This window comes from Puma concolor, chromosome B1 (assembly GCF_028749965.1).
Source record: "Puma concolor isolate L17-30 chromosome B1, mPumCon1.1.hap2, whole genome shotgun sequence".
Taxonomy (NCBI): Eukaryota; Metazoa; Chordata; class Mammalia; order Carnivora; family Felidae; genus Puma; species Puma concolor.
In genome coordinates, this window is record NC_141670.1 from 35,597,860 (window position 1) to 35,621,656 (window position 23,797).

Consider the following 23,797-nt stretch of genomic DNA (forward strand, 5'->3'; position numbering starts at 1 on the left):
TAACCAACTGAGCCACCCAGGCACCCACTAGAATAAAGACAATAAGTATGTCCACAGGGCTCCCATGGTCCCATCTTCTGTGGCTTCGGGAGGACCACCACCCTCAAAAGTCTTCATGGCTGTCAATAATAGTTCCCCTCCAAAAGCTTCTAGGCAAAGCCCACCTAGCCTCAGCTGACTGCCATTATCAGACAAATGGCAATGACCTCTAGAATGCCAGGGAGGGCTGGCCAGGGAGATTCCACCCATGACCCCTCCCCTGTGAACATCCTGTGGGGCACCCCAAAATGGAAAGCAACTGAATACCTTTGAGACAACTGTCATTCCAGAGCAATCCCACCAGGATGGGCCCTAGACATAGGTGCCTGGAATGATGTGAGGAACCGCAGACACTCTCTGTAGCCCAAACCTCCCATTCCTTGTAGTGACAAGGGCCTGGTAGTCCACAGTCAGACCTCATTCCACCAGCATTAGTGCACACCTACCATTTTCCAGGCATCAGGCTAAGCACTGGGCTTCATTCCTCTGGGTTATTTGTTACCCTGACCATTTTCTTTTAAAATGCAAATGGCTCCTGAGAAGAGCAGTACAATAATTGCTAGCACCCCAGATTGGATTAGCTGGGGTGGGGGCGGGGGTCTTGTAAGACAGCAGAAAAGGACTGGATATCTTTAGTGAAAGGGGACCTAAATGAAGTTCAGAGGTGACTGCGGAATTAAGGAGCAAGACAGAGCAACAACCTGGCCTTTTCCAGGGGTGAATTTCCAGGGCCACATCTACTCCTTCCTTTATCCTTCCGCCAAGACAAACACACCTGTCGCCCCTACAAGCAGTAGCAGCCCCCACAAATGTAGCCGGTGAGGCTACCTGGGTTCTGTGGGAGAAAGCAACCAAGGGGCGGCCTTGGCCCCACTGCAGAGGGGCCGGGCCTGCCTTTCACCATCTCCAGACTGAGGACGCCCTGAACCAGTGCCTACTCGCTCCCCGACAAGTCCAGGGCTTGGAGTTCAGGTAATTAGGCCCTTGGCAATCTCACCTGAGCCTGCCAGTAAAACTGAGACAATCACCCTCAGCCCCTGTTTAGGAGGGAGAGAGGAAAGAAGAGGGGGGAGGGAAGGAAGAAAACTTTCCTTCTGTACTAAACTCAAGCCTTGGCAACCAGAAGGGAGAAGGCCATTAGTCTATAAGCAGCCATTCGAAACACCCCACACCCACTTCATACCCAGGGTTGTCCCCTCCTGCCACAGAACCCTGGCCTCTGTCTGCCACCATCATCCAGGGTACCAGGGGGCACCTAGAGGGGCTACAACCTGAACAGGAGCGAGGCAGTGAGGTCCTATGCTGGCAGAGAGAGTCTTTCCCCTGTGTGGCTCCTTCCATGGCAAAGGAGGGACGCAAGAGTCCGCCACCCCACCCCAGGAGCCAGAGCCAGCCTCCAAGAAAGTCTAGAAGGATGCTCCAGAGTGTTAAAGTGCAGATGAGTGACTTCGTTGTACCCTGCCTTATGTCACTCCTGCAGAGTGAGGACCTTTTTTTCAAGCATCTCTAAATTGGCAGAGCGCCCAGCGGGTACCTGGCGCACAAAGAGGACTTTCTTTTCCCCCCCAAATAATAAACTTTAATACTTCTTGTATATGATCACACAGCTATGGGATACCCGGCCCTTTTTACTCCCTATATCATATCCATATCCTATATCCTTATGCTCACTCATAAGAGGGGAAAGCATTTTTCTGTCACACGGTAGAGTCGGGGGAGAATATAGTTCAACAATATTGCCGTTTATGGAATGCTTGCAAGGGGTCTAGCAAAAAGACTCTATGAGGATTACCTAGCTTAATGCTTCCTAAGGGATAGGTACTATTCCAATTTACAAACAACCAAACTGAGGCTAAGAAAGAAATTCAGAAATTTGCCCAAGGTCACACTGAAGTTTTAATGAATACTTATTTAATTGAACTGACGGCTCCCATTCTTTATCTAGAACTAGGAAGAAGGATGGGGCGCCTGGGTGGCGCAGTCCGTTAAGCGTCAGACTTCAGCTAAGGTGGTTATCTCCTGGTTGGTGGGTTGGAGCCCGGCATCCGGCTGTGTGCTGACAGCCCAGAGCCGGGATCTTGCTTCAGATTCTGTGTCTCCCTCTCTTGCTGCCCCTCCCCTGTTAGCTGTACTACGTCCCTCTCTATCAAAAATGAATAAACATTTTAAAAAATGTTTAAATAAAAAAATAAAAAAGAACTAGTAAGAAGGAGGGGGGGAGGCAATCTGTGCCCAAAGACCCTTATCCAACCTCACCAACAGGTAAGCAGGGGGTGCAGCCGGCCGACGAGCTCTGCTACTCGGGTGCAACAAGTCCAGCTACCCTAGAAGTGTTTGAGGGCCATCTCTGGAGTGGCTACACTTCTCCACAGCCTCTGGGGTCCTGGAAGCTTTCAAGGATCCCAAATTCTCCCACTGACTCTGCCTTTCCTAACGTGGGCCCCCATCGAACAGGACTAGGGTTTCCAGCTCCTTACTCCCCTCGCCTGGGGAGAGGTCTCAACAGATGGCGAGGAGGTGCATCAGGGCAGGGTCCTCCGGAGTCGAGCCTGACAGCCTGTAGGTCTCCGGCTTCCTTCCCGCCACCCCCGCAGGCTGAGCTGTGCCTTGCGCGGGGAAACAAGGGCACTGCAGTCAATACTGGGGCCTGCCGCACGCCCAAGGCCGCGGACCTGGTGGCGTCTCCTGGCCCTGGGCAGGAACCCGCAGAGACCCCTGCCACCTCCCGGTGCACGCTTAGCACAAAGCGCCACAGAAAAGGCCAGGTGCGGACGTTACTCGCTAGTCACCGCGGCTCCTGGCCTCTCGCTTACTGCCAGGCTCTAAGGCCAGAGGCCCGAGCCGCTGGCTAATTTTTCACGCCCCCCAGACCGCCTCCCTAGGTGACGCTAGAGTCTGTGCGGTTCCTTTAAAGGCTGCGGGTTCCGTTCCTCTTTCCTTTTCCACTGGATGCCAAAATATGCAAATCCGGGGACCGGAATCAGCAGCCAAATCGAGGAGAAGGGGCGCGGCCGGCGCGTCACCGGATCCGCTCCTTGTATGGCTCTTCCCGGCTTGGCCCGCCGCCCCGCGACCCTCCCTGCAGCCGCCCGGGCCCCTCCCGCGCCCAGCCGGGCTCACACTGCCGCCCACGCCCCCGGGCCGGCCGCTCGCCCCCCTAGGGAGGGAGCCGGGGGCGGGAGGCGCTGCATGCCCTGATTCCGGCCGGAGCCGGGGACCGCTGCAGAGCGCTCTCCCTCCCAGCGCCGCGCAGGCGGAGGAGAGCCCGGGGGCGCAGTGCCTCCCCTGTATAGGTGTGGGGAGCCAGGCGGGAGCGGCGGCAGGGGCGGGGTGAGGGGGCTCGCGGGCGGCGGGAATCCCTCCTTTCCTAAGAATCGGAGAAGATCCGGGGGAGGCCGGGCCCTCCCACCCCCAGTTCTCCGCCGAGCGGAGGGGAGGGGAGCGAGGTTGTCATCCACCCCCACCGCAATGTGCAGCTCGGGAGTTCCTCCCACACGTCCCCGGCCCGCGTGGCCCTCCCACGGAGTGAGGCCCGGGGATCCTCTCTTCCTCCTTGTCAGCACTCCCACTCCCCCTGAGAACTGCACGTTCCCCCAACCCCGACTCCCCAGTGGGGGGGGGGGGGGGGGGACACGGGATTCACCGCGCCCACACGGCCACCGAGGAGGGAATCCTCCCACGCCAAGCCGGTGCCGGTGTGATTCGGGGTCGCTCCCCCACGCTCCCTTTCTCTCCTCCCGCTCTCCCGCGGCCCGGCCGGAGCAGGCCTTTGGGGAACGTAGCAGCCGCCCCCGGAATCTGCTGCCGCTCCGGGAGGTGACAGCGTTCCGGTCGGCAAACTGGAGGCCCTTGACTGCGGGGCGCCGGCAGGCAGCAAAGGGGACAGCCCTGTGGAAGGCGAGGGGGAGGGTAGAGAGAGACTAGAGGAGGTGGTTCAGAGACTGTGGGTTCGGCAGGCTCCTGCTGCAACTCAGTGGCGGGCCCTTCGCAGGCAGCAATAGACAGGGACTGTGCCTGGGCCTGCTGGGCCCTCCTGCCATCCCGTGGCCAAAGGGGGTGTTTTGGAACCGTTAGAGAATTATCAGGGGTTTGGTGCACGTGTTTCCTGTTCCCTCAACTCCATTCCTACTTCTCCACCACTCAAACCGCACATCCTCGACCCCCAAAGTGCGGGTTTCTCGCCTCCCGCGCAGCCGCTCTGCAGCTACGAAGCTCGCGGCCACCGCGCTCAGCTAGGAGTCAGCGCAGGGTCAGGGGCCCGGGGAGCCGCGGGGTGTGGGCGGAGAATCAGAGTGAGGGCAGCTCGAAAGTGATCGGGATGCTGGATCAGCGATCCCTGACACGCTGGAATCCTCCTCAAAGGGACGCGCTCTCTTTCTCTCAGTCTCGGGCAGGGTCCTAGATACGAGACTCTAATGCGGCTGGAGCCGGGTCGAAGCGCACACCTTCCGGGTTCCCCAGAAGTTCCCAGGTTGCAAAGGGACCTCGCCCGGTGTTTCCAACTCCCCTTCTCCCTGCTTGGGGTGTTGGGGGCCACTTGCAAACAACTCCATCCCACCGCCCCGCGCGGTATCAGCGCGCTCTCCTAGAGCGCACCTAAAATAAACACACTGGCTGCTATTGCTTTTTCCACCCTGCGCTGCGCGCTTTACGCTTTGCGTTCAGTTGCTTCCCTCCTTCCTCTCTCCTCTCGAATTTTCCTTCTTTCTTCTCTTCTATTTCTCTCTTTCTCTCATTTTTTTTAAGATCCGCGAGCGTTGCGGGCGCCGCACGTTGGCTGCGGCCCGCTTCCTGCTTTCTAATGTTCCATTGTGAGGAGCTTCCATTGTGACGTCGCGCCCCTTCGGCTGGGCTTTGTCTGTCCATATATGGGCAGCTACGTCACGGAGCTTTCCCGGGGCTCAGATAAATAGGCTGGTGGAGTTCCCTGGCTGGGAGCTTTTGGGCAGCAGTGAGCTTGCTAGGAAGCGGCGGGGCTGGTGGTGGTGGTAGCAGCGGCAGCAGCAGCGGCAGAGGCGGCGGCGGCGGCAGTGGCGGCGGTGGCGGTGGCGGATCGGGGGGCGGGGGGGCCGCCGGCGCGCATCTGTTTGTGAGATCAATACTGAGGCCGCTTCCAACCCCTCGGGCCGAGATTTCCCCAGCCCAGGCCCACCCCCACCCCCCGCACACGCCCCCCCCCCCAGCTTCTTTAAGGCACCAGCTGAGGCACCCAAGAGGATTACCCCCCTTTGCCCTCTCTCCCACCCACCCCAAAAAGAGAAGATCCCCTCCCCTGGCCCACCCCTTCCCCTCTTCCCTCCCCCTCCCCCCGAACTTTCCCTCTCGCATGCTTTTCCCCTGCACCACGGATCGCCTCTCCGATGCCGCTTGCCTGGAAGCTGCGTTAGGAGCGAGCGGCGGCGGTGGCGGCGGTGGCGGCGGCGGCAGCTCGGGAGTGCTATGACCGGCAAACTCGCCGAGAAGCTGCCGGTGACCATGAGCAGTTTGCTAAACCAACTGCCTGACAATCTGTACCCCGAGGAGATCCCCAGCGCGCTCAACCTCTTCTCTGGCAGCAGCGACTCGGTAGCCCATTACAATCAGATGGCTACAGGTAAGGGCGGCGGGGAGGCGGCGGCGAAGCAGCGAGGAAGGAGAGGGAGAGAGAAGAGGAGGAGGGAACGAGCTATCGATGGATGGATGGATGGGTGGATGGATGGATGGATGGTGGATGGATGGATGGATGGATGGAGAGATGGGGGGCGCGCTCGGAATTTTCCAGGGGGCGAGTTGCTTTTCCCACCCACTCCTCCCGCCCTCCCCGATCGGGAAGGCTCGGTTGGCGACGCCACGATAGAGGCTTCGGTTCTCCCGGGTGGGGGCAGCCGCCGACCAGAGGGAGGTAGGTGCGAGCGGCTCTGGGGTTCTCCACTTAAGGGGCGCGATCGCCAGGCTGCGCGCAAGGCGTGGTGCTATCGCCCCCTTTCCCGGGAGGAGCCCAGCGTCCCTTTCACCCGCGCTCCCCCCCCCCCCTTACTCCCTCAGCCTCCCACCCGGGATGGAGCCATGTGCGGCGTGGAGTCCCCGCGGTGGGAGAGGTACTGCGACGCTGCCTTTCCGGGGCGTTCAGCAACGCCGTGGGGGTGTGGGGACGGCGGGGAGAGGGAGGGGGTCCACCGGCGCGGGGGCCGTCACGGGGGGCGATCCCTTGGCCGTAGAGCTTGGGAAGAGTGGCCACTCCCGCCATAGAGGCACGGGCCGGTTTTCCGCCGCCCTCCACCCTCACTAGCCGAGGCTGGGCTTCCCCCCCCCCCCCCCCCCCCCCCCCCCAGCAAGAGCCGAAAGCTCCTTCGGGCCTGGAGAAGGCTGGGGCCCAGGAAGGCTGCGGGAGAGCTCCCTTTGCGGGCAGAACCCCTCTACGCGCCGAGGACAAAGCGTCGGAGCGCTCCGGGTCAGCGACCCGGGCGCGGTGCGCACTGGGGGCTTCGTCGGGGCAGGAAAGGCGCGGCGTCCCGGCGCGGACAGGGCTAGGGGAAGAGGCCGAGTTGTGTGCGCTAGAGAGCGAGAGCCCAGCGCGCTCCGGGTCTGAAACTACCTGTAGCTGCAGCTACCTGCCTGCCCCACCTCGGAAACAACAACAATGCTTCTCGCGCGCGCGCGTGTGTGCGTGTGGTACGTGAGTGTGTGCGCGGCGTGTGCGGTGTGTGTGCGGCAGCCACTCCACACCCCGATCCGTAGTATTTTGCTGTATCCAGGTTGCGCCCGGGAGCGCGGCACCGCCCGCTTTGCGCCGGGGCGCAGCTGTCCTCCTACCCCATGCGCTGTTCACTCCACCCGGCCGCACCCTCCACACCTGAGCAAGGACCCGGGCGCCCCGGTCCGGGAGCCGGCTCGGCTTCACTCACCCCTCCCCTCTCTTCCCCGCTCTCCGCAGAGAATGTGATGGACATCGGTCTGACCAACGAGAAGCCCAACCCGGAACTCTCTTATTCGGGCTCCTTCCAGCCAGCCCCCGGCAACAAGACCGTGACCTACTTGGGAAAGTTCGCCTTCGACTCCCCTTCCAACTGGTGTCAGGACAACATCATTAGCCTCATGAGCGCCGGCATCTTGGGAGTGCCCCCGGCCTCAGGGGCACTCAGCACGCAGACCTCCACGGCCAGCATGGTGCAGCCACCGCAGGGCGACGTGGAGGCCATGTATCCGGCCCTGCCCCCCTATTCTAACTGCAGTGATCTCTACTCGGAGCCTGTGTCTTTCCACGACCCCCAGGGCAACCCTGGGCTCGCCTATTCCCCCCAGGATTACCAATCGGCCAAGCCGGCCTTGGACAGCAACCTCTTCCCCATGATTCCTGACTACAACCTATACCACCATCCCAACGACATGGGCTCCATTCCGGAGCACAAGCCCTTCCAGGGCATGGACCCCATCCGGGTCAATCCGCCCCCTATTACCCCTCTGGAGACCATCAAGGCATTCAAAGACAAGCAGATACACCCGGGCTTTGGCAGCCTGCCCCAGCCGCCGCTCACGCTCAAGCCCATCCGGCCCCGCAAGTATCCCAACCGACCCAGCAAGACCCCGCTCCACGAGCGGCCCCACGCGTGCCCGGCGGAGGGCTGCGACCGCCGTTTCAGCCGCTCGGACGAGCTGACCCGGCACCTGCGCATCCACACGGGCCACAAGCCCTTCCAATGCCGGATTTGCATGAGGAGCTTCAGTCGCAGCGACCACCTTACCACTCACATCCGCACGCATACGGGCGAGAAGCCCTTTGCCTGCGAGTTCTGCGGGCGCAAGTTTGCGCGCAGCGACGAGCGCAAGCGCCACGCCAAGATCCACCTCAAGCAAAAGGAGAAGAAGGCGGAGAAGGGGGGTGCGCCCTCTGCGTCCTCGGCGCCCCCCGTGTCCCTGGCCCCTGTGGTCACCACCTGCGCCTGAGGCTTCGGCCCCCAGATCCCCACTTTTCCCCTCCAGTGTCTCCCAGCTGCTCGCCTGAAAGCAGCGGGAAAGCTAGCCACTGAGGCGCAGGGGCCGCGCCCTGGCCTCTCCATGGACGTAAGGTCCCTTGTTCCCCTTCGATGTCCCCCGTTTCCACCCTTTCACACCGGCCAACGGTCGGGGGCCAGGGCAGGAGGCGCCCTCCCTTCGCTGCCCCCCCCCCCCCCCAACCAAGGCGTGGGGGCGGAAAGGTGGCGTCTAGCCCGCTTTGTTCAGTTCGGATCGTCTTGATCCTGGGGCCGCTGGGCCGCGCCAAGGACCTGCGGGGGACTGAAGGCGGGGCCCGTCCAAGCCTCGCCCGACCCAAGCACCTCACGGTTCCCCCCACGTCTCCCTCGGTTCCCCCTCGAAGACCCGAGAGGGGGAGGGGGTAAGGAGCGCACCAAAGCGCAGAGCTTGCTGCCCGCCGCACGCACGCGCGCCTGCGTGCGGGGATGCGCGCGAGTGTGCGTGCTCGCGTGAGTGTTCTGTGTGTGCGTGTGTGTGTGCGCGCGCGCGCACACACGTGTGTGTGTGTGTGTGTGTGTGTGTGTGTGTGTGTGTGACTCTTGAGCTGAGCTGGGCTGTGTCCACCCCAAACTCTTCCCCACATCGGGTCCCCAGGCCGCTGGGGGAATGTCCCAGGTTGGGGGCCTGCACGTGGCCGGATGAGACGGTCTTCCATCTGCTCGGAAATAATGTTTCTTACAGAAATGCCTCGGATGCCGCCGCCGCGGTGCTGCTACCGCCGTTTAGGGTTTGGCCTCTCAGCACCCCTCCTTTTCCGAGCGCTTCCCTCTTAGGCCTCAGGGCAGTTTGATCTGCGGGGAGAAGGAGCGGCCATCACTAAGCCTGCCTTTTAACCAACAGATTTCCTCAACCCCACTTTTTAAACTCCACGTTCCTGAGTTTGCCCTCTGCCCTTTCTCCCTCTCCACGCCCTTCTCTCTAAGCCTTCTCCCATCTCTTTCAAAATCTTCTTCCGGAAAGGCAGGCCTCAACCAGCCACCTTTTACCATCTTTTTGTTTTCTCTCACTCATACCCATTTCTCCTCCCCCCCCCCCCCCCCCCCCACTGATGGGAAAGCAGGCTCGTGTTTCATCCTTTGCCATCCCCAACACAACAGGTAGAATTCAGATCTATGTACTTGGGGGGTGTGTGTATGTATGTAGGTGTATATACACACATGTATACATATATGCAACATACATACACACAATAAAATCTCTAAGGTACTTGGCTATCCAGTGCAGTGCACCGGCATAAAGAGAATTTGTAGGTATATAAGCTTTAAATGATTTATTTTTTATGAAAAACGTAACTGATGAGATTGTATCTACATAGGTGTGTGTATGTATACATGCACATATATATGTATGTATGTATACCCGCATATACACACATGCACTCATCTCTGTCCAAATTTTCCTCAAAGATATGGGTATTTTTGCATTAATCCATATTGCTGAATGAGGCATATCTTTTCCATACCCCAGTCTCACCTACTCCCCGCCCTACCTCACCTCTTCTCAGGCACCCCCTCCTCCCCAGCACTTCCCCCCACACAGGGGTGACTCTTTTGGAGTAGTAGGGAAGGTTGCTCTCTGACACAGCTTCCAGCACAGTCTTGACTGAATGTACTGTTCCCTCTTAGCGTGTGGTCACTGAGCTGCCCAGAGAGAAGGAACAAAGGTCTGGAGTTTACAGAATGTCTGTTTTTAAAGTCACTTTATGCGTTTCCCACTTTTTTTTTTTTTTTAAGAAAAAAAAAAAAGCACCGGGTTTTTGTTTTGTTTTGTTTTGTTTTGTTTGTTTTTTGGGTTTGTTTTTGTTTTTTTGGTTTTTGTTTTCTTTGGTGGTGGATAAATAATACTAAAAGGAGTCTAGTGAAAGGGACAAAAAAAAAAAAATCAAAGAGCAGGGGGCTTGTGAATTTCCAGGTACTTGGACTTTTTGTAGAAGGAAAGAGAAGAGGACGAAGTTTGCCAGGAGGGCCCATATTTTTTCAGCTGAAGGGTAAAATCTTTCTTTGCAGAGACAGTATTTTGCTGAATACTTTTTATAATGTGATGATTATTAAAAACAAAATTTTTGGTCACTTCAAAGCTGGAAGGAGGAATCAAATATCCTTTAATATTTTTTCCTTGCTCCTTCTGGTTTATGCATGCCACTGCATGATCATCTGAGTTTTCCTTTGTTTTAATAAAACTGTTCTCAGACATTTAAGCTTAAACTAAGAGAAAAATAACTTTGTTGCCAAAAGGTTGTGCTATCCAGATTTTTTATATGTCTGCATGTTTTAAAAAACAACAAAAGAAAATGCACTCTAACTTATGTGAACTGAGAGAAAAAAAATCAGGTTTTAAACAGGAAAACCTATGGGGAATGATATTTTTTGAAAGACTTTTGTATAAAGTTGAGTACTTAGAAAAAGACAAACCAGATGTAATATATTTTGTGGATGTTTTTATTTCTTGGATTTATAGTACCTTATACTAAGGTTAACAAAATATGCTTGATATTGTGAAAAGGTGAAATTCTTCACCAATATTTCATTTGCTCCTTTGTCACATTGTTATGCCAATATAATATAGTTAATGAAAACAGCATTTTTAAAAACCGAAATATTGAAATGGTGTAATGTTGTACCATTTGCACTGTGAGCAAATGCTAATACAGTAAATATATTGTGTTTGCTGACAATCAGCCGGCCTATAAATCTCCTTATTTTATTTCTTGTTTTCATAGTATAAAGTTTTGGTTTGGCCTGTTTTTTGTCTCGTTTTGTTTTTGGCTGATGGTTGGCTCGGTAGCTTCCTATGCCTGGTTTTGCTGTGATTGCTCTGTAAATTCAATGTAAAACAAGGAATTTGGCAATGTTAGAAGTTGGTCAGAATTTTGCGCGCTCCGGTGTTTCAAATCCAGTGTCGAGTGTTTACTGTGGTTCTAGGAGGATAGGATTCTCCTCCACCCTTCTGGGAGTCTCACACTGCCAGAGAGATTAGGCAGATCAGATAAACTCATGGGAATCAGGACTAGTGACTGGAAACTTCTAGAACCTTTCTTCCTGGTTTCTAATGGGTATTGAGGGTGGAAGGGAGGGGATCTCCTGGCTTATGAACTCTCTCTCTCGAGGTAACAGGGGCACCAGAACAGGACCCTATAGAGTCACTACAGCCACACTGAGTAGTGCTCTTGCTAAAGGTTTTGAAGCCTGAAAAACAGGTGGAGACTTGACAGGGGTTCTTCAAGGTTGGCAAGATAACCAGAGAGATTGGAGGCTCTGTTGTGGTCAGATAATTGGGGAAAATCAGATTTAAAAATTATACAACTTCAATCCCACTTGGACAGGACTCTCAAGGCCTCACTGTTTGTAGCTGCCTGAGAAAGATGGTCTTGGCTGAAAAAGCTGCTCTTATGAACTACCCAGGGATCCGATGCTTCTGAGAGAAGAAAGAACATTTGGGATTTGGAGAACATACAGGGAATATTTTATATAGCATTAACCCCTTGCATCATACAACTTCTATCTCCCATAAAAGTGATGCTTCCCTTACTCTATGAGCTTTCTTGCCCAGAACCTTCCCCTTTCATAACTGAGTTTATTTGCCAGCCCTAGAGCTTTCTCTCGTTCTCTGAAAGAGATACATACCCTCCACTTTCTTCATGTGCCCCCGTCTCCATCCTGCTCCCTCACCTTATTTCCCTTTAGGTTTTAGAATCCTCTATCCTCCTGAGACTTGTTCTAGAACAGTCTTTGGACGGATCAGTCCTATCTTCTCCCTTTCTTCCTACCTGCCCTCTAAAACACTCACTCACTTGGACTTCTGTGTCATGTATTTCGCATATCATCTGCCTCATTGAAGCTTAGGGGCTTGGTGTCTGATCCTGGGCTATGTAAATGTAGCACCACGTTGCAACTGGGGGACAGTGTCTCCATGCCTGAAGAAACCATACAGTGACAGGAACTTCTCTTGCCGCCCCAGTCAGGCCCATCACACTGAAAAATGTGGGTGGTATTTCTGTTTGGCTGTAGTTACCAAGAAGTTGAGGGCAGACCAGGGTGGAGGTGGTGGGCTGTGGCCTTAGAAAAGAATGTTTTTGAAGTGAGAGATCAATAAAGAGAATGCAGTATGGAATCTTAAATTTTCTCACCCACACAATTCCAGGTCACTGGCTGCCATCTTGAATTCCCTTCTCTCACCTCATGAAACTTTCAGAATTCCAAACAACTACAGCCCCAAGGAGGTATCCTTTGTTAACAAAGGGCATCCAAGATGGCTGAAAAGTCCTAATGATTGAGCATATAATCCACCTCTATGCTAAACTAGACATTTCCTTTCCAGATTTCTATGTGTTTTTCAAGTGCATATTATCAGAGGAAGATAGCGTCACTGGGTGTCTTCATAGTTAGCATCCAGCCCCACCTGCACCTTCTCCAATCACATCAGGCCTTCAGAGTTACACTTTCGTCAACAGTGTACTATGCTGCATGATTAATAAACTCAGTTCCCATTGGTGCATATTACTCAACCCAACCTGGTTCAACCACTGGGTTACTTGACAATATGGCAGCCCGCCTGGCTGGCACCAGCCCTGTGTGGTGTAATCTCTGATTCATACTTTATAGCTAGATAAGACTGTCCCAGATAGCATCATACCAGCAACCCAACCTGCCTGGGTTTTGTAAATATGGAGAGAGGAAACTCAACCCTCAACCTTAGGGATGAAGTGGGGAGATGGCAGAGGGAAAGCCTTGGCTTGGATGGAGCTATCATGAGAAAGGATCAATGTAAGCTTTGCCTGAAGCAAAATCAAGCATAAAAGTGTAGAAGAGGTAGAGGCACAGCTCCGTCTGAAGCAACCTGTAAGGTGTTGAGGGGTGAAATGGAAAGATCTCTCTCTCTCTCTCTCTCTCTCTCACACACACACACACACACACACACACACACACACACACCTCTGGAGCAGCTTACTGAAGGCAATGACTCTGCAAAATTTTACTCAGCGGAAGAGGGTTGGGTACAAATGAGATACTTTGTGACAAGTGAGGGCAAAGAATGGAGTATGTTTTTAAATGGTGGTGGCAGTAGTGATGAGTGTGTATAAGTGTGTGTCTATGTATTGTTCTCAAGTATATCAAAAGGAGAGCAAGGTGGATTCTGACTATAGCAAAGTGGTAGCTTATGGCCAGTCGCTACTAACCCCCTTTTACTAATCTAGAATTTGCCTGCCATAGGTGAGGGGGTTGTGAGCTGCCCTTTCCTGGCCTTGATTGGCTCCCTTGGTGTTGTGGGATAATAAGCAGAGGGAAAGTAGGAGGCCTCTGTGTGTCCCAAAGACTGGGAGTCATACTGGCAAAATCTTAATGACCGGGGGAAGATGACTTTCTAAAAGGTGCCATGAGGTTTTCAAAATAGGTCATAATCCTAAATCTATCCTAAGTGGTCCTTTTTTAGAAAACCCATTCTTTGTGCACAGAGAGGAATGAGGTCTCCAGAGGAAGAGGAAAGAGCCAAGTGAATCTCAGAGCCCCTTGGCCATACCAGCCCCTGGGATGATGCTACGAACAGTCACTGCTCCATCAGTCATCCACAGAGGCCAGAAACATGTCTGGTCTTGTCAGCTCTCCCAACATCCCAGCTTTTGAAAGTTCACCATTCATTTTGCTTGAAGGTTCCTTCCTACCCCATCTCTCATATTTTCAACAATTGATCATTTTCACAGCCTCTGAAAGAACAGAGGTGGGCCAGGTTTGGGGGCAGTGTGATGAGGCTTTCTCCAACTTGCACTAAAGTCTCTGACATGTCCATGCCAAGGCAGGAAGGGACCAGACCCTGACTCGCTTGCCTAGGATCCTCATTCCCCATCCTCAACATGGCTGCTTCGTCTGGCTCCTGGAATTGGGACACTGCCACCTGCCACCACCTCTGCTGGCCACCGGGGGCACAGTGCTCTTCTGCCCACTGACCTGGGTGTGAAAACATTATTTCTACCCTTCCAGAAAACATGCAGATGGTTAGAAGAAAGGTTTCTGGGCAATCTTACTAAGGAACTAATGCAAACAGAACATGGCCCAAAGCCACGACCAAGAAGAATTAGAGAATACGAGGTTCTAGACGGTGCTGGCTACTGAACAAAACGTTCTCACTTCTAGATTGGGTGGGAGTTTGGCCACCATATGGTTTCTTTAATGTTGCCTGTCCTGCTTCTTGGACTTGTCTCCAGGAAAGCTTCTAGCACATTCTCGTAGGACCAAGACATGGGGCTTTCCTGGTATACCGATATTTTCCTCTACTCTCAAGGTCCTGGACAAAGGACAAAGGAAGTCACTCTCTGGGCCTCAGAATGCTTCTCATGGACCTCAGGCAGCCCACCCTCTGCCTACAGTCTCCTCCTTCAGGAGGGCCTCTAAGACTCTACAAGTGTCCCATCCTATCATTTCCCCCAATGATGTTCTCTGGGCCCCGCTCATTCTGCATGGAGTGTGATCACTAATCCTTCAGGGTGGCTCTCCCTGTGAGGCCTGTCCAGGGCCCGCAGCCATCTTTACCTTGGCCTTTCACAGCGGCATCATGACCTAACCAGAAACAGACTGCCTTTTCTGATGCAGTAAATAGCTGAATGGAGTTCCTATTTGAGTTACCCACTGAGTTCCTAGTTACAGTCTTAGGAACGCTCCCATTCTTCAACTCCCTGGAGGAAAAGACTTGTTTGACACTACTGAGGCTGGGGACACCCCAACCCTCCTCAGGGAAAGTTACCCTTGTCTGTGGACCTGTATTCTCTGGGGTGGCTGCCCACCCAGATACATCAGGTCCCTGTCTCCACCAAAGAGAGATTAGTGACCAGAACAGAACTGGGCCTCCAGGCACATTGGCTTCTTCTCAAGCACACACTGCAAGAGTTCTAGCACTTTCTGCTCCTCAGTGTTTTGCCCCTCCAGGTTGTCTAGGTACCTAAAGTTCGTCCATTTCTCCTTGTTCCCTTCTCTTCACTGCTTAGGAAGGTCAGGCCATCTAGGCAGGAAAGCAGAGAACTTCCAGTGCCTGTGTGACCCAAGAGCACTAAGGAAAGTCTCCTTTGAGGCACTTGTTCCTTACTCAGGTCTCCATCCTGAAAATTGAGAGGTGCTGTGATAACCCAGCAGCTACTTGGCTTTTCCCTTGGGGCCCTGAGCCCGCTTTGGAATCTCCACCTCTGTCTTAGATCTGAATCTCAACTCTGCCACTTGCTTACAGTGTGACCTTTGACAAGTTTCTTAGTCTCTCTAAACCTCAGTTTCCTCCTGTCTTAGCTTTGCTGTTGTAGAGTCAAATGAGGCAATGTGTATGATGCCTGGTTCATTGTGGGTGCTCCACAAATGTTACTTATCTTCCTTGTCCCTTACCCTGTCCCCTTTCCCCATCCTCCAAACACAGATGCAAGAAAGAAGGCTCTGTCTCCACCAAGGGTCTGTACCCAAACTCAAATACAGTCAAGGGAACCTATGTGTCTTCACCACCCGCCTCCAACTCCAGCCCTCCACTGGACATCTGTATTCTGAAAATGGATCCTCTCGACCCCACCCCAATCCGCCCAGAGGACACAAGTCCTGTCCACTCCCGGCCGCAGCTGCTGTTCATTGTTGCCATTTCCTGGCTGGCTCCTGACCCCATCCGAGGTCCTCTTGTCTCTCTCACTTAGATGGGTGGATATAACACCTTCCTGATGCAGTATCATCTGCAAAGTTAATTAATGTGTCATTGGGCTGTTGCCTGCTTCCTGATCCTTATCAGGGATTTAAATAAAACACAGCAGCCCCAGTTCCTCCCGTCTGTCCCTCTCTCTGGATCTGAGGCTTGTTCTTAGTCATCCATCCTTGACCTCAGCCTTCTGGCCAGTTCTCAGCTTCCAGCCTCAGGGCTGATGGAACTGCCCCTGCCCAACCCTAGTTTAGGAGCAGAAGCGCCATCCAGAGCTTTAATGGCAGTGATGTTCTATGAGAGAATCACGGACATCAGTGCCCTTACCTCATCCCATCCCCTTAGGTGGGTTCCCCTGCATTTGTAGAGTCATAAGGGACCTTAAGAGGCCACTGAGTCTAACACCCTCTTTTCCAAGTAAAAAAAAAAAAGTGGAGGGGGGGAGGCCTCCAGAGGTTCTGTGACTTTTCCAAGATCACATCCAATAAAGGAAGAGCCAGGATCTCAGATTCAGACTATCAGTGGGAGGTCCCATGGAAAGCTGCTGATTGCTTCATTTATTTAGTAACTATTTGTTGAGGGATATAGTAGTGAACAAAGAATCCTCCCATTCACAAAGCTTCCCTTCTCCAGGGCAGAAGCAGGTAAAAAACAAACACGTATGTTGGATTGTGATATGTGCTATAGAGGAAAAATACTGCAGAGCAATCGGAATGAGAAGTGCTGGGGAGGGGGTTACAGTGATCTAGGGTGTTCTAGGGTGGCCTCACTGGGAGGGGGCCTTTGTACAGATGCAGGAAGTGCCAGAGGTGGCCATGTGGACATCTGGGCAAGAAGGGACAGCAAGTATAAGGTCCTGGTGGTGGTATTCTTGAACTATTCAAGGAGCCGCATGGGGCCAGAGTGGTAGAAAGAAGAGAGGAAAGGGGTCAGCCACAGGAAGAAGGGGAGAAAGCAGGGTCTATGTGAGGCTGCCAGGCCCTCTCCCTCTGCCCAGGCTGCCTCTCCTCTCTGGCCTCAACACTCCCCCTCCCTGCACCGATCCCTGCGGCGATCTTCTTAACCTTACTTTTATGTCCTCTCAGAGGCCAGTGATGATTCCTAAACCCTGGTTTGGCCAAGGAGAGAAAGAACTGCCTCCTTCAAGAACCCCAGCCTGAGAACCCTTTCTCTTCCTGTTGACATTTGCCCTACTGCTGAGTCCCTAATAAGATGGATGCCTCTTCCTGCTGCCCAGTCTCAGAATGGGACTCCCCCTGGGCCTCGGCTCTAAGAAATTGCTCCTGCGGAGCCAGCTTCCTCCATCTATGGCTGGACTGGCCATGTTTCCTGCCTTGGCAAAGAGCTGGCAGCTGGCCAGTTTCCTCCAATACGGTCATATTCTCACCCCTACCCCAAGCCTTGAATTTACGAGATGGGACAGCCCCCAAATCACTTGGTCCACTGTATACCTCACCATGAGCTCACTGCAAATCCTGGCGCTGTGGCATTGTATCTATAGACTTGTCCAAGAAATTTCATTTGGAAAAGAGAAATTTCTTCCCTCCTCCTTTTTTTTTTGGTCTTCCATGTCATGTCTTTCCAAAAGCCCCCCTCAGTGTCTGTCTTTCCCCAGCAACTTGCCACCATCCAGGGCTTCTTCACATGTCATTCGCTCATCCATTAATTCAGCAAAACTGTATGGAGTCAGGTGCGTGCCTGTCCATGGTGCTAGGAGGAGTCGCAGGCAATACAAAGGTGAACATGAACAGGACACCGCCCCTGCCCTCGAGGGTCTTCCCTTCTGTCCGGGGAGAGGCAGACACATAAACAGATGGTTTCGATATCCTGTGATGGTGGTCTTTGATAGAAAGACACCTAAATCAGAGCCTGGCAGATCAAGGGTCGGGAGGAAGGAAACTTCCCAGAGGGTCTCAGAAAGTCCTCTTACGTGTCTCTCAATCATAATGAAACCACCAAGGTACTGGGCACTCACTACATGCCAAGCGCTGAGCAAAGGTCTCTTCGTAAATTATCCCATTGGACTCTAGGTAGAGTGGATCAACCCCAGGATGCTCACCTGGTGCCCTGTGGGGCTGCTCACTCTCTTATCGCTTTCCCTGAGAAGGAAAAGAAAGTCCCAGTGGCCCATGGGCCCCAGGAAGCAACACAGCAGCTTGGCATCTCTGGAGAATGCCCAGCTGGCTTGGTGGAGGTTGTCCAACCCAGATGACACTTCCCTGTGTTATATTCTGGTAGCTTCTTCTTGCTCCAGGGCTGGGGGAGGGCATATGTTGGGAGATCCATCTTCTGATTCTCCTTGGTCTGCACAGAGCATCCCTCTGGCTGACCTCCTTGCCTGTTCCTCAGTCCAGGACCTGAGACGGTGAGCTGCAAGGAAAGGCTACCGCACATCCTCTTCTCTTTGGGCACTTAGAGTCCTACTTCCACAATTCCAAACACAAACCTCTGCTTTCCTTCCCTCAACCCATCCACTTCCTTCTCCTTTGCTATTCACTGGAGAGCTCAGACCTCTCAGCCAAAAGACCAAAGCTCTAGCTTTGGCCCCAGCATCACTTTTCTCTCTGTGTTAACCATATCAGACCAAGAGATGTGAGATATGACCAAGTCAGTCTCATAACCTGGCCAAGCCTCTGTTCTCCCATCTGTAGAATGGGGTTAATACCCCTATTCTACATGGCTGTTGAGAGGTCTGCTGCAATGTAAAATTATGAAAGAGAGCTATCCTGTCCCAGAAGCCTGAAGAAGAGTGTTGAGGAACACTTTTCTCCTTCTACAGGTGAATATTCCAGGCAGATATTCTAGGCAGAGCTGGGAGCCAGGTCTAAACTAAAGTCACTCTTCTTACTAAGTCAGATGAGGAAACTATATAGGTTCAGATGGGTCAGAGGTGACAAGCCCAGAAATGATCCCTGCCGCACTGTTAGAAACCGTACCTTCTGGGTCTGAAATCTTCCTCCAATGAGAATGCATATCATCAAACAGCTGTACATCTCTGGGACTCCTATATGGTAATCCTGCACTGCACCAGGAGTACCATGGTGCATGGTACCATGGTACCAGTCCATGGCTCCTGATCTTGACTTTGATATTTGGACAAAGCTATATGATGTTTGCAAAGCCATAGTCCCCCTCTGGGTCTTAAAGTTCCCATCAGAAAAGTGAGTGGTGCTAGGGGCGAATCCATATGGCTCTTCAAGCTTAGATGGGACCTTGGGACCTGGGACCTTGGAGGTCCCAGGACCCTGTGCACACAAGACCCACCCCTCCACCTCATAGCTGGGGGATGAGCCCCAGCCCAGCAGGGGCAGGACAAGAAAAGGTCTCTGTTCGTGTCCTCCTGGGCCCAAACTTGATCCTACCTGCCGCTGCTCAGAAGCTCTGACCTCTTTCCATCCCTACTGGCTTCCTGGCCTAAGCCAAATATGTATAAGATGCCATTTAGTGAGGTCCCCTGGTCTGGGACCTGTGGCCTGTGGTGCACGGATCAGCCCCGGGTCCATGGACTGGAAGGCGCCAGAGGGTGGCTGGCTCCTGAACAGAGCCACTGCCCTGGGGAGGGAACTGTGGGATTGTGGAGAACTCAGAGTTCTGCCTTTAGGCCTCCACCCTGGGAATTCTTACTTCTAGGCATCCTCTGTTTTGGGATATTAGCCCCCAAGAGCCTCTGCCTCTCCTACAGGGGCCTCATCTCAGGAGAGGCCTCCCAAGATGTCCTGAAACCTCATTCATTCCTCCCATCCCCAGAATCCAAGCGCGCTTCCCCCCATCCTCCTCCCAAGCAGGCTGCCCGGAACCACTGGCCCCTCCCTGCCAGCTGCCTTCTCTCCTTTATCTTGAGCATCACCCATTTATTCCATCCCTCCCCACATTGGAGCGTCTGCTGGGTTACCCAACCACCCCCTAGGTCAAGCCTGTGTCAGATGGGTTGAGTCATTACCTCCATCTCCTCCCCAACCCTTCCAGGTCCCAGGGCTTGGTCTGGTTTAGCAAGCTGGGAGGGAAGGCTTCATCCCTTCCACGTGGGGAGCCCCCGAGGCCCCCACAGGCCTCTTGGGACCAGGATTTTCCTGGTATTTGGCCTGACTTTGTCTTCCCTGGAACAGTGCCTGGTGGGCACTCCTATGTCCTCAGCACTATTGTCCCCCCAATCACCAACTACACCACCCAACAGATGCCCTGAGTTTGCTTCCCGCCCATCTCTCCACCCCAGCTCCTTCTCTGGCTAGTCATGGAAACTTGGACTCCACGACTAACCTCTCTGGGCCTCGGCTGACACTTCCATAAGATGGGAATAGTAACACTGCTCCCGCCTCAGACGGGACACCGGGCCAGCTGCCTTCCTGAGGACTCCTTCCAGTTTTCTTAGGTCTGCTCACCCTCAGCTCTTTCTCACCCTTGCTCTAGAACACCTCATCTGCCACCACATGGGATTCTTAGTTCACCATGCCCCTCTTCCCCGTGTACCAGCTGTCCTCGGCTCCTACCTCTCTCCTGTCCCCATCCTCCTACCTTCGGGCCTCTGCAGGCTGTCCTGTAAAGGTCTGCAAACAAGTCCAACAAAACCCCTGAGAAAAAGCTCCCAGAGAGTCAGGTCACCGCTTCCCTCTGCACCCTCCCCACATTAGCCAGGAAACCTAGAGGATACAGAACACAGCCCAGTTTCCCCCTGGGGACAGGAAGGCACAGCCTTCTGGTGCCGGTGGGGCCCTGGGCAGTCCCCTCTGGGTGCGGCCCAGCTTGCACAGCCCCCCATCTGTGTGTGTGCCCCCTGCACAAACACACGCAGCCCCCGCTCAATTCTCCCACAGCCCAGGCTCCCCAGCTTCCCCTCCCCCTCTCCGTTCTCTTTCTGTGCTATGCTCCTGGAACACACCCTCCCGGCCCACCAATCCTACACAAGCCACTGTGCCTTACAAGCCTCAGCTCCAGAATTTCCCAGCTCTCCAGTTGCCCAGCCTGCCTTTGTGGGAAGGGTCTCTGTGGTCTGCTCCCTAAGCCTCTCACCCCTTTCCCTTCCCTAGGAGGAAAAGCAGCCCAGGCAGCCCCTTCCCAGCATCTGGTGAGGGGACAAGAAGGAGGAAGCACTGTCGGTTCTTTTCCCTGAGACTCCTAGATTTTGCACCAAAATGCAGGGTGTGCTCCTGTTTGCATTTTTTTTTTGTTTCCTTTCTGAAAATAACCATGAAACTATCATTTCCTCCCACTGCCTTTTCCCTATCTTATTTGGATGAGCAGAGTTGCTGGGAGAGGTGGTTTGGAGCCACTGGCGGTCTCCTTCTCTGACCCGGGTCCGGAGAACTCACAGGTGGCTTTCGAGCAGGTGCTGCCAGAGGGGCGCCAGGTCCCACGGTGGGGAGGGCAGGCGCGCAGACACTGGGCACCGTGGATCCCTGTGAGTGTCTCAGGCAGAGACCTCCGGGACACCAGCTTTTTGCCCTGCCTGGTCCCGGAGTTGGCAAATACTGGGAACAACTCTGCCCTGGTTTGCCCTCAGCTATAGCTTCTGGGTGTGGGGGAGGGACCAGCAGCTCAGCCCCCTCCCTTGGCTGACTGGAGGGGAAATCACAGTGGTTGCAGACTCTCAAAGTGGGGGAGGGGGGTCAACACAGGAGAATCTATCCTTAAACAAGAAGGAAAACGGTATGCACGGCTGGGGGTATATTTCTCTTTGTCCATTTTGTTTCCATCCAGCTCCTCCTCCCATTCAGCCATTCGAAGCGTTCAGGCTGAATGCCTCCAAGAAGCAAGCCTCTAAAGATGCCAGATCCAGGTTGGGGTGGTGGATCAGAGAGGCCCGCAAAGGAACCTGCCGCTCTTTGCACCTGAGTGCCTTGAGGCCCAGCCCACTCCCCATGGCTACCTCCCCCAGCCTGTGCTGTGGAGGCACGGGCCCCACAGGTCTCAAGCCTCCCTAACACCTCAGATATGTGGCAGTGGGGAGAACAGTTAGAAATGAAGGGGCGAGAAGCCAGGGCTCCTTGCCCTGACTACTTTCGCCAGGCACCCCATCCCAAGGGCTCAGGGCCGCCCCGCCCCCCAGGGTTCCAGTCTCCAAAGTCCACTGCTGCTTGCCTTTGTTACTGCTTGAAGACTGCCCTGAGGGAAGGGCCCTGGGGTCCTGGGGGGTGGGGGTGGGGGTGGTTACAATGTCCTCCAAGGCAGGGGAAGAGGTTGGAAGAGGGGCTAATGCCTGGGCAGCACCGAGACCTCGGCCTGGCCCTCTGAGGCAGGGGGAGTCTGTGCCCCCCGAGCCCCCGCACGCTCCACACCCTCCCTTAGCCTCTCTTCCTGGGCACTGCGAGCCTTCTTTAAGAATTCTTTCCTGATCGGTCCAGAGATAGAGCAGGCTAGGACTGGAGGTACACTGGCCTGACCTCAGTGGCACCACTGGTTCCTCTTGCAGGGCAACGAGACCCTTTCTACATGACCCTTCTTGCTGGGCACCACCTTCTCACTGCAGATGTACCCTCTGAAAGGCTAGAGTAGTGGTGTCCGCCCCATCCACTGACCCGCTTCTCTGGGTTGGCCTGCTACAGTGAAGACCCCATCTCTTTCTTTGAGTGTCCTCGACTGCCCAAAAGGCAGAACCCCTGATGTGATGCCCTCTCTACCCCCACGGTCCTTCCAAACACATCCTCCCCATGCACCCCTTTGGTCCTGCCCGATCTTCTCCAGCAGGACCCTTCTCCTCCCCCCTCTCCACTCCCTGTGCCAGGCTGAGCTGCTGGGCTATTTGGGGCTTTGGCTGGCCCCGCAGTGTAATCAGTGCCCAGGGATAATTGCCACCTGCCCTGCCGGTGTCTGGGGGCTGTCTCGGCCGCAGCAGCAGGGGGCGGACACTGGGCAGCCAGGCCTGGAACAAGGTCAGGCTAGGGCAGTCCTCCCCACTCCCTAGATCTGCTCTCACCGCATGTGGGATCTGCAAGGATTCCCTAGGCAACCCGTGCTCTCCTGGGGTCTGTGCTCACCTGGAGCACCCTGTGGCTTTGGCTGAGGGGGGAGGGCTATCCCAGCCAGGGGACAAAAGTCCTAAGGCTACTGTATCACCCACAATCAGCTCAAAGCCTGTCCTCCCTGTACTGGTCTGATATCATTGGGCACCCCTCCTGGCTGCAAGCCGACCTCTGGGCGGTACCACAGCCGGAGTACGGGCTTTGCAGCAAGAAGGACTTCTGTTTGACCATCCCAGGCTCTCCTGTGACCAAGACCAACAAGTTCATTGTCCTTCTTTAGGGAGACAGCAAGTGTTTATGAGATGGTATATGAGTGAGTCTCCTATAAATGCCAGCTCCCCCCACTGACCCCCCACTTTGCTACTTTCTTTTCTACTCCAAGGCAGTTTACATAACCTGGTTTTAAACACCTGTCATTGTCACTTGGCCAACTCTACGACCTTGGGCAATTCGTTCAGCCTTGGTTTCCTCATCTATAAAAAGGATCCTCAGAGGAGCTGCCTCATCAAGTTACTATGAAGAATACATTATCTTAGGGCGCCTGGCTAGCTCAGTCGGTAAAGCGTGGTGACTCTTGATCTTGGTGTTGTGAGTTTGAGACCCACGTTGGGTATGGAGATTCTCTAAAATAAAATCTTAAAAAAAAAAAAAGAATATATTACTGAATACATGTCACATGCTTCACCCAGCACCAGTAACACTCCACAATGATGGTTATTATTATGGAGAACTGCAAAGAGCAGAGAATGGGGGTGGGGAACATGAGGAAGCCAACTTTGCCACACTCGGAAAAGACATGCCAGGGCTGATGGGACAACCCACACAGAAACCCCAGTGCCTGGACATCCTCCACGGGAGTGAGAGGGACCTCCCTCGGGACTTCTCCTTCTTGCAACCCTGTGTGCTCTGAGGTGATGCCATATAAGCTCCTCGCGGTCATAGAACACCCAGCACCAGGGGACATTTTGGTTTTGTAAGAGAATCAGCAACAGCAAAATCAGGATGAAGTAGCTTTGATCTTGGGAAATGTAGAAATAAAATTGTTTCTTCTCCTTTGCTAATATAATCCAAAGGTTATCTGTCCTCATCTTTGGGACTCTTTACATGGATATCCATGAGTGGCTGGCCAGTTGAAGGGCCATTCAGACAAATTC

At 54.0% G+C, this 23,797-nt stretch overlaps 1 protein-coding gene and 1 long non-coding RNA gene across 4 annotated transcripts in view; one reads left to right on the forward strand and one right to left on the reverse strand.

Moving 5' to 3' along the window:
- The window catches only part of LOC147581571 (uncharacterized), a 46,681-nt gene extending 37,623 nt beyond the window's left edge, over positions 1-9,058 (reverse strand). Inside the window, exon 1 of the long non-coding RNA XR_015250044.1 lies at positions 8,711-9,058. This is a non-coding gene — a long non-coding RNA (uncharacterized LOC147581571). The remainder of the gene's footprint in view (positions 1-8,710) is intronic.
- Positions 5,080-10,774, forward strand: EGR3 (early growth response 3). 3 transcript variants are annotated; one of them, XM_086703475.1, is made up of 2 exons: positions 5,080-5,632; positions 6,953-10,774. In XM_086703475.1, the coding sequence occupies exons 1-2, from the start codon at positions 5,479-5,481 to the stop codon at positions 7,960-7,962; spliced, it is 1,164 nt and encodes a 387-aa protein (XP_086559601.1). In that variant the 5' UTR covers positions 5,080-5,478; the 3' UTR covers positions 7,963-10,774. The 3 variants fall into 3 exon arrangements, with proteins under 3 accessions (XP_086559601.1, XP_086559603.1, XP_086559602.1); XM_086703477.1 differs by lacking the exon at positions 5,080-5,632 and adding an exon at positions 5,743-5,920; XM_086703476.1 differs by lacking the exon at positions 5,080-5,632 and adding an exon at positions 5,983-6,116.
- The last annotated feature ends 13,023 nt before the right edge of the window (positions 10,775-23,797 follow it).

Excerpts from the sequence above, each read along its gene's own strand:
- EGR3 (XM_086703477.1), top strand. The coding sequence starts at position 5,743 with ATGGTGGATGGATGGATGGATGGATGGAGAGATGGGGGGCGCGCTCGG. Across the intron at positions 5,921-6,952 it reads CAGCCGCCGACCAGAGGGAG|AGAATGTGATGGACATCGGT; the intron begins GTAGGTGCGAGC and ends CGCTCTCCGCAG.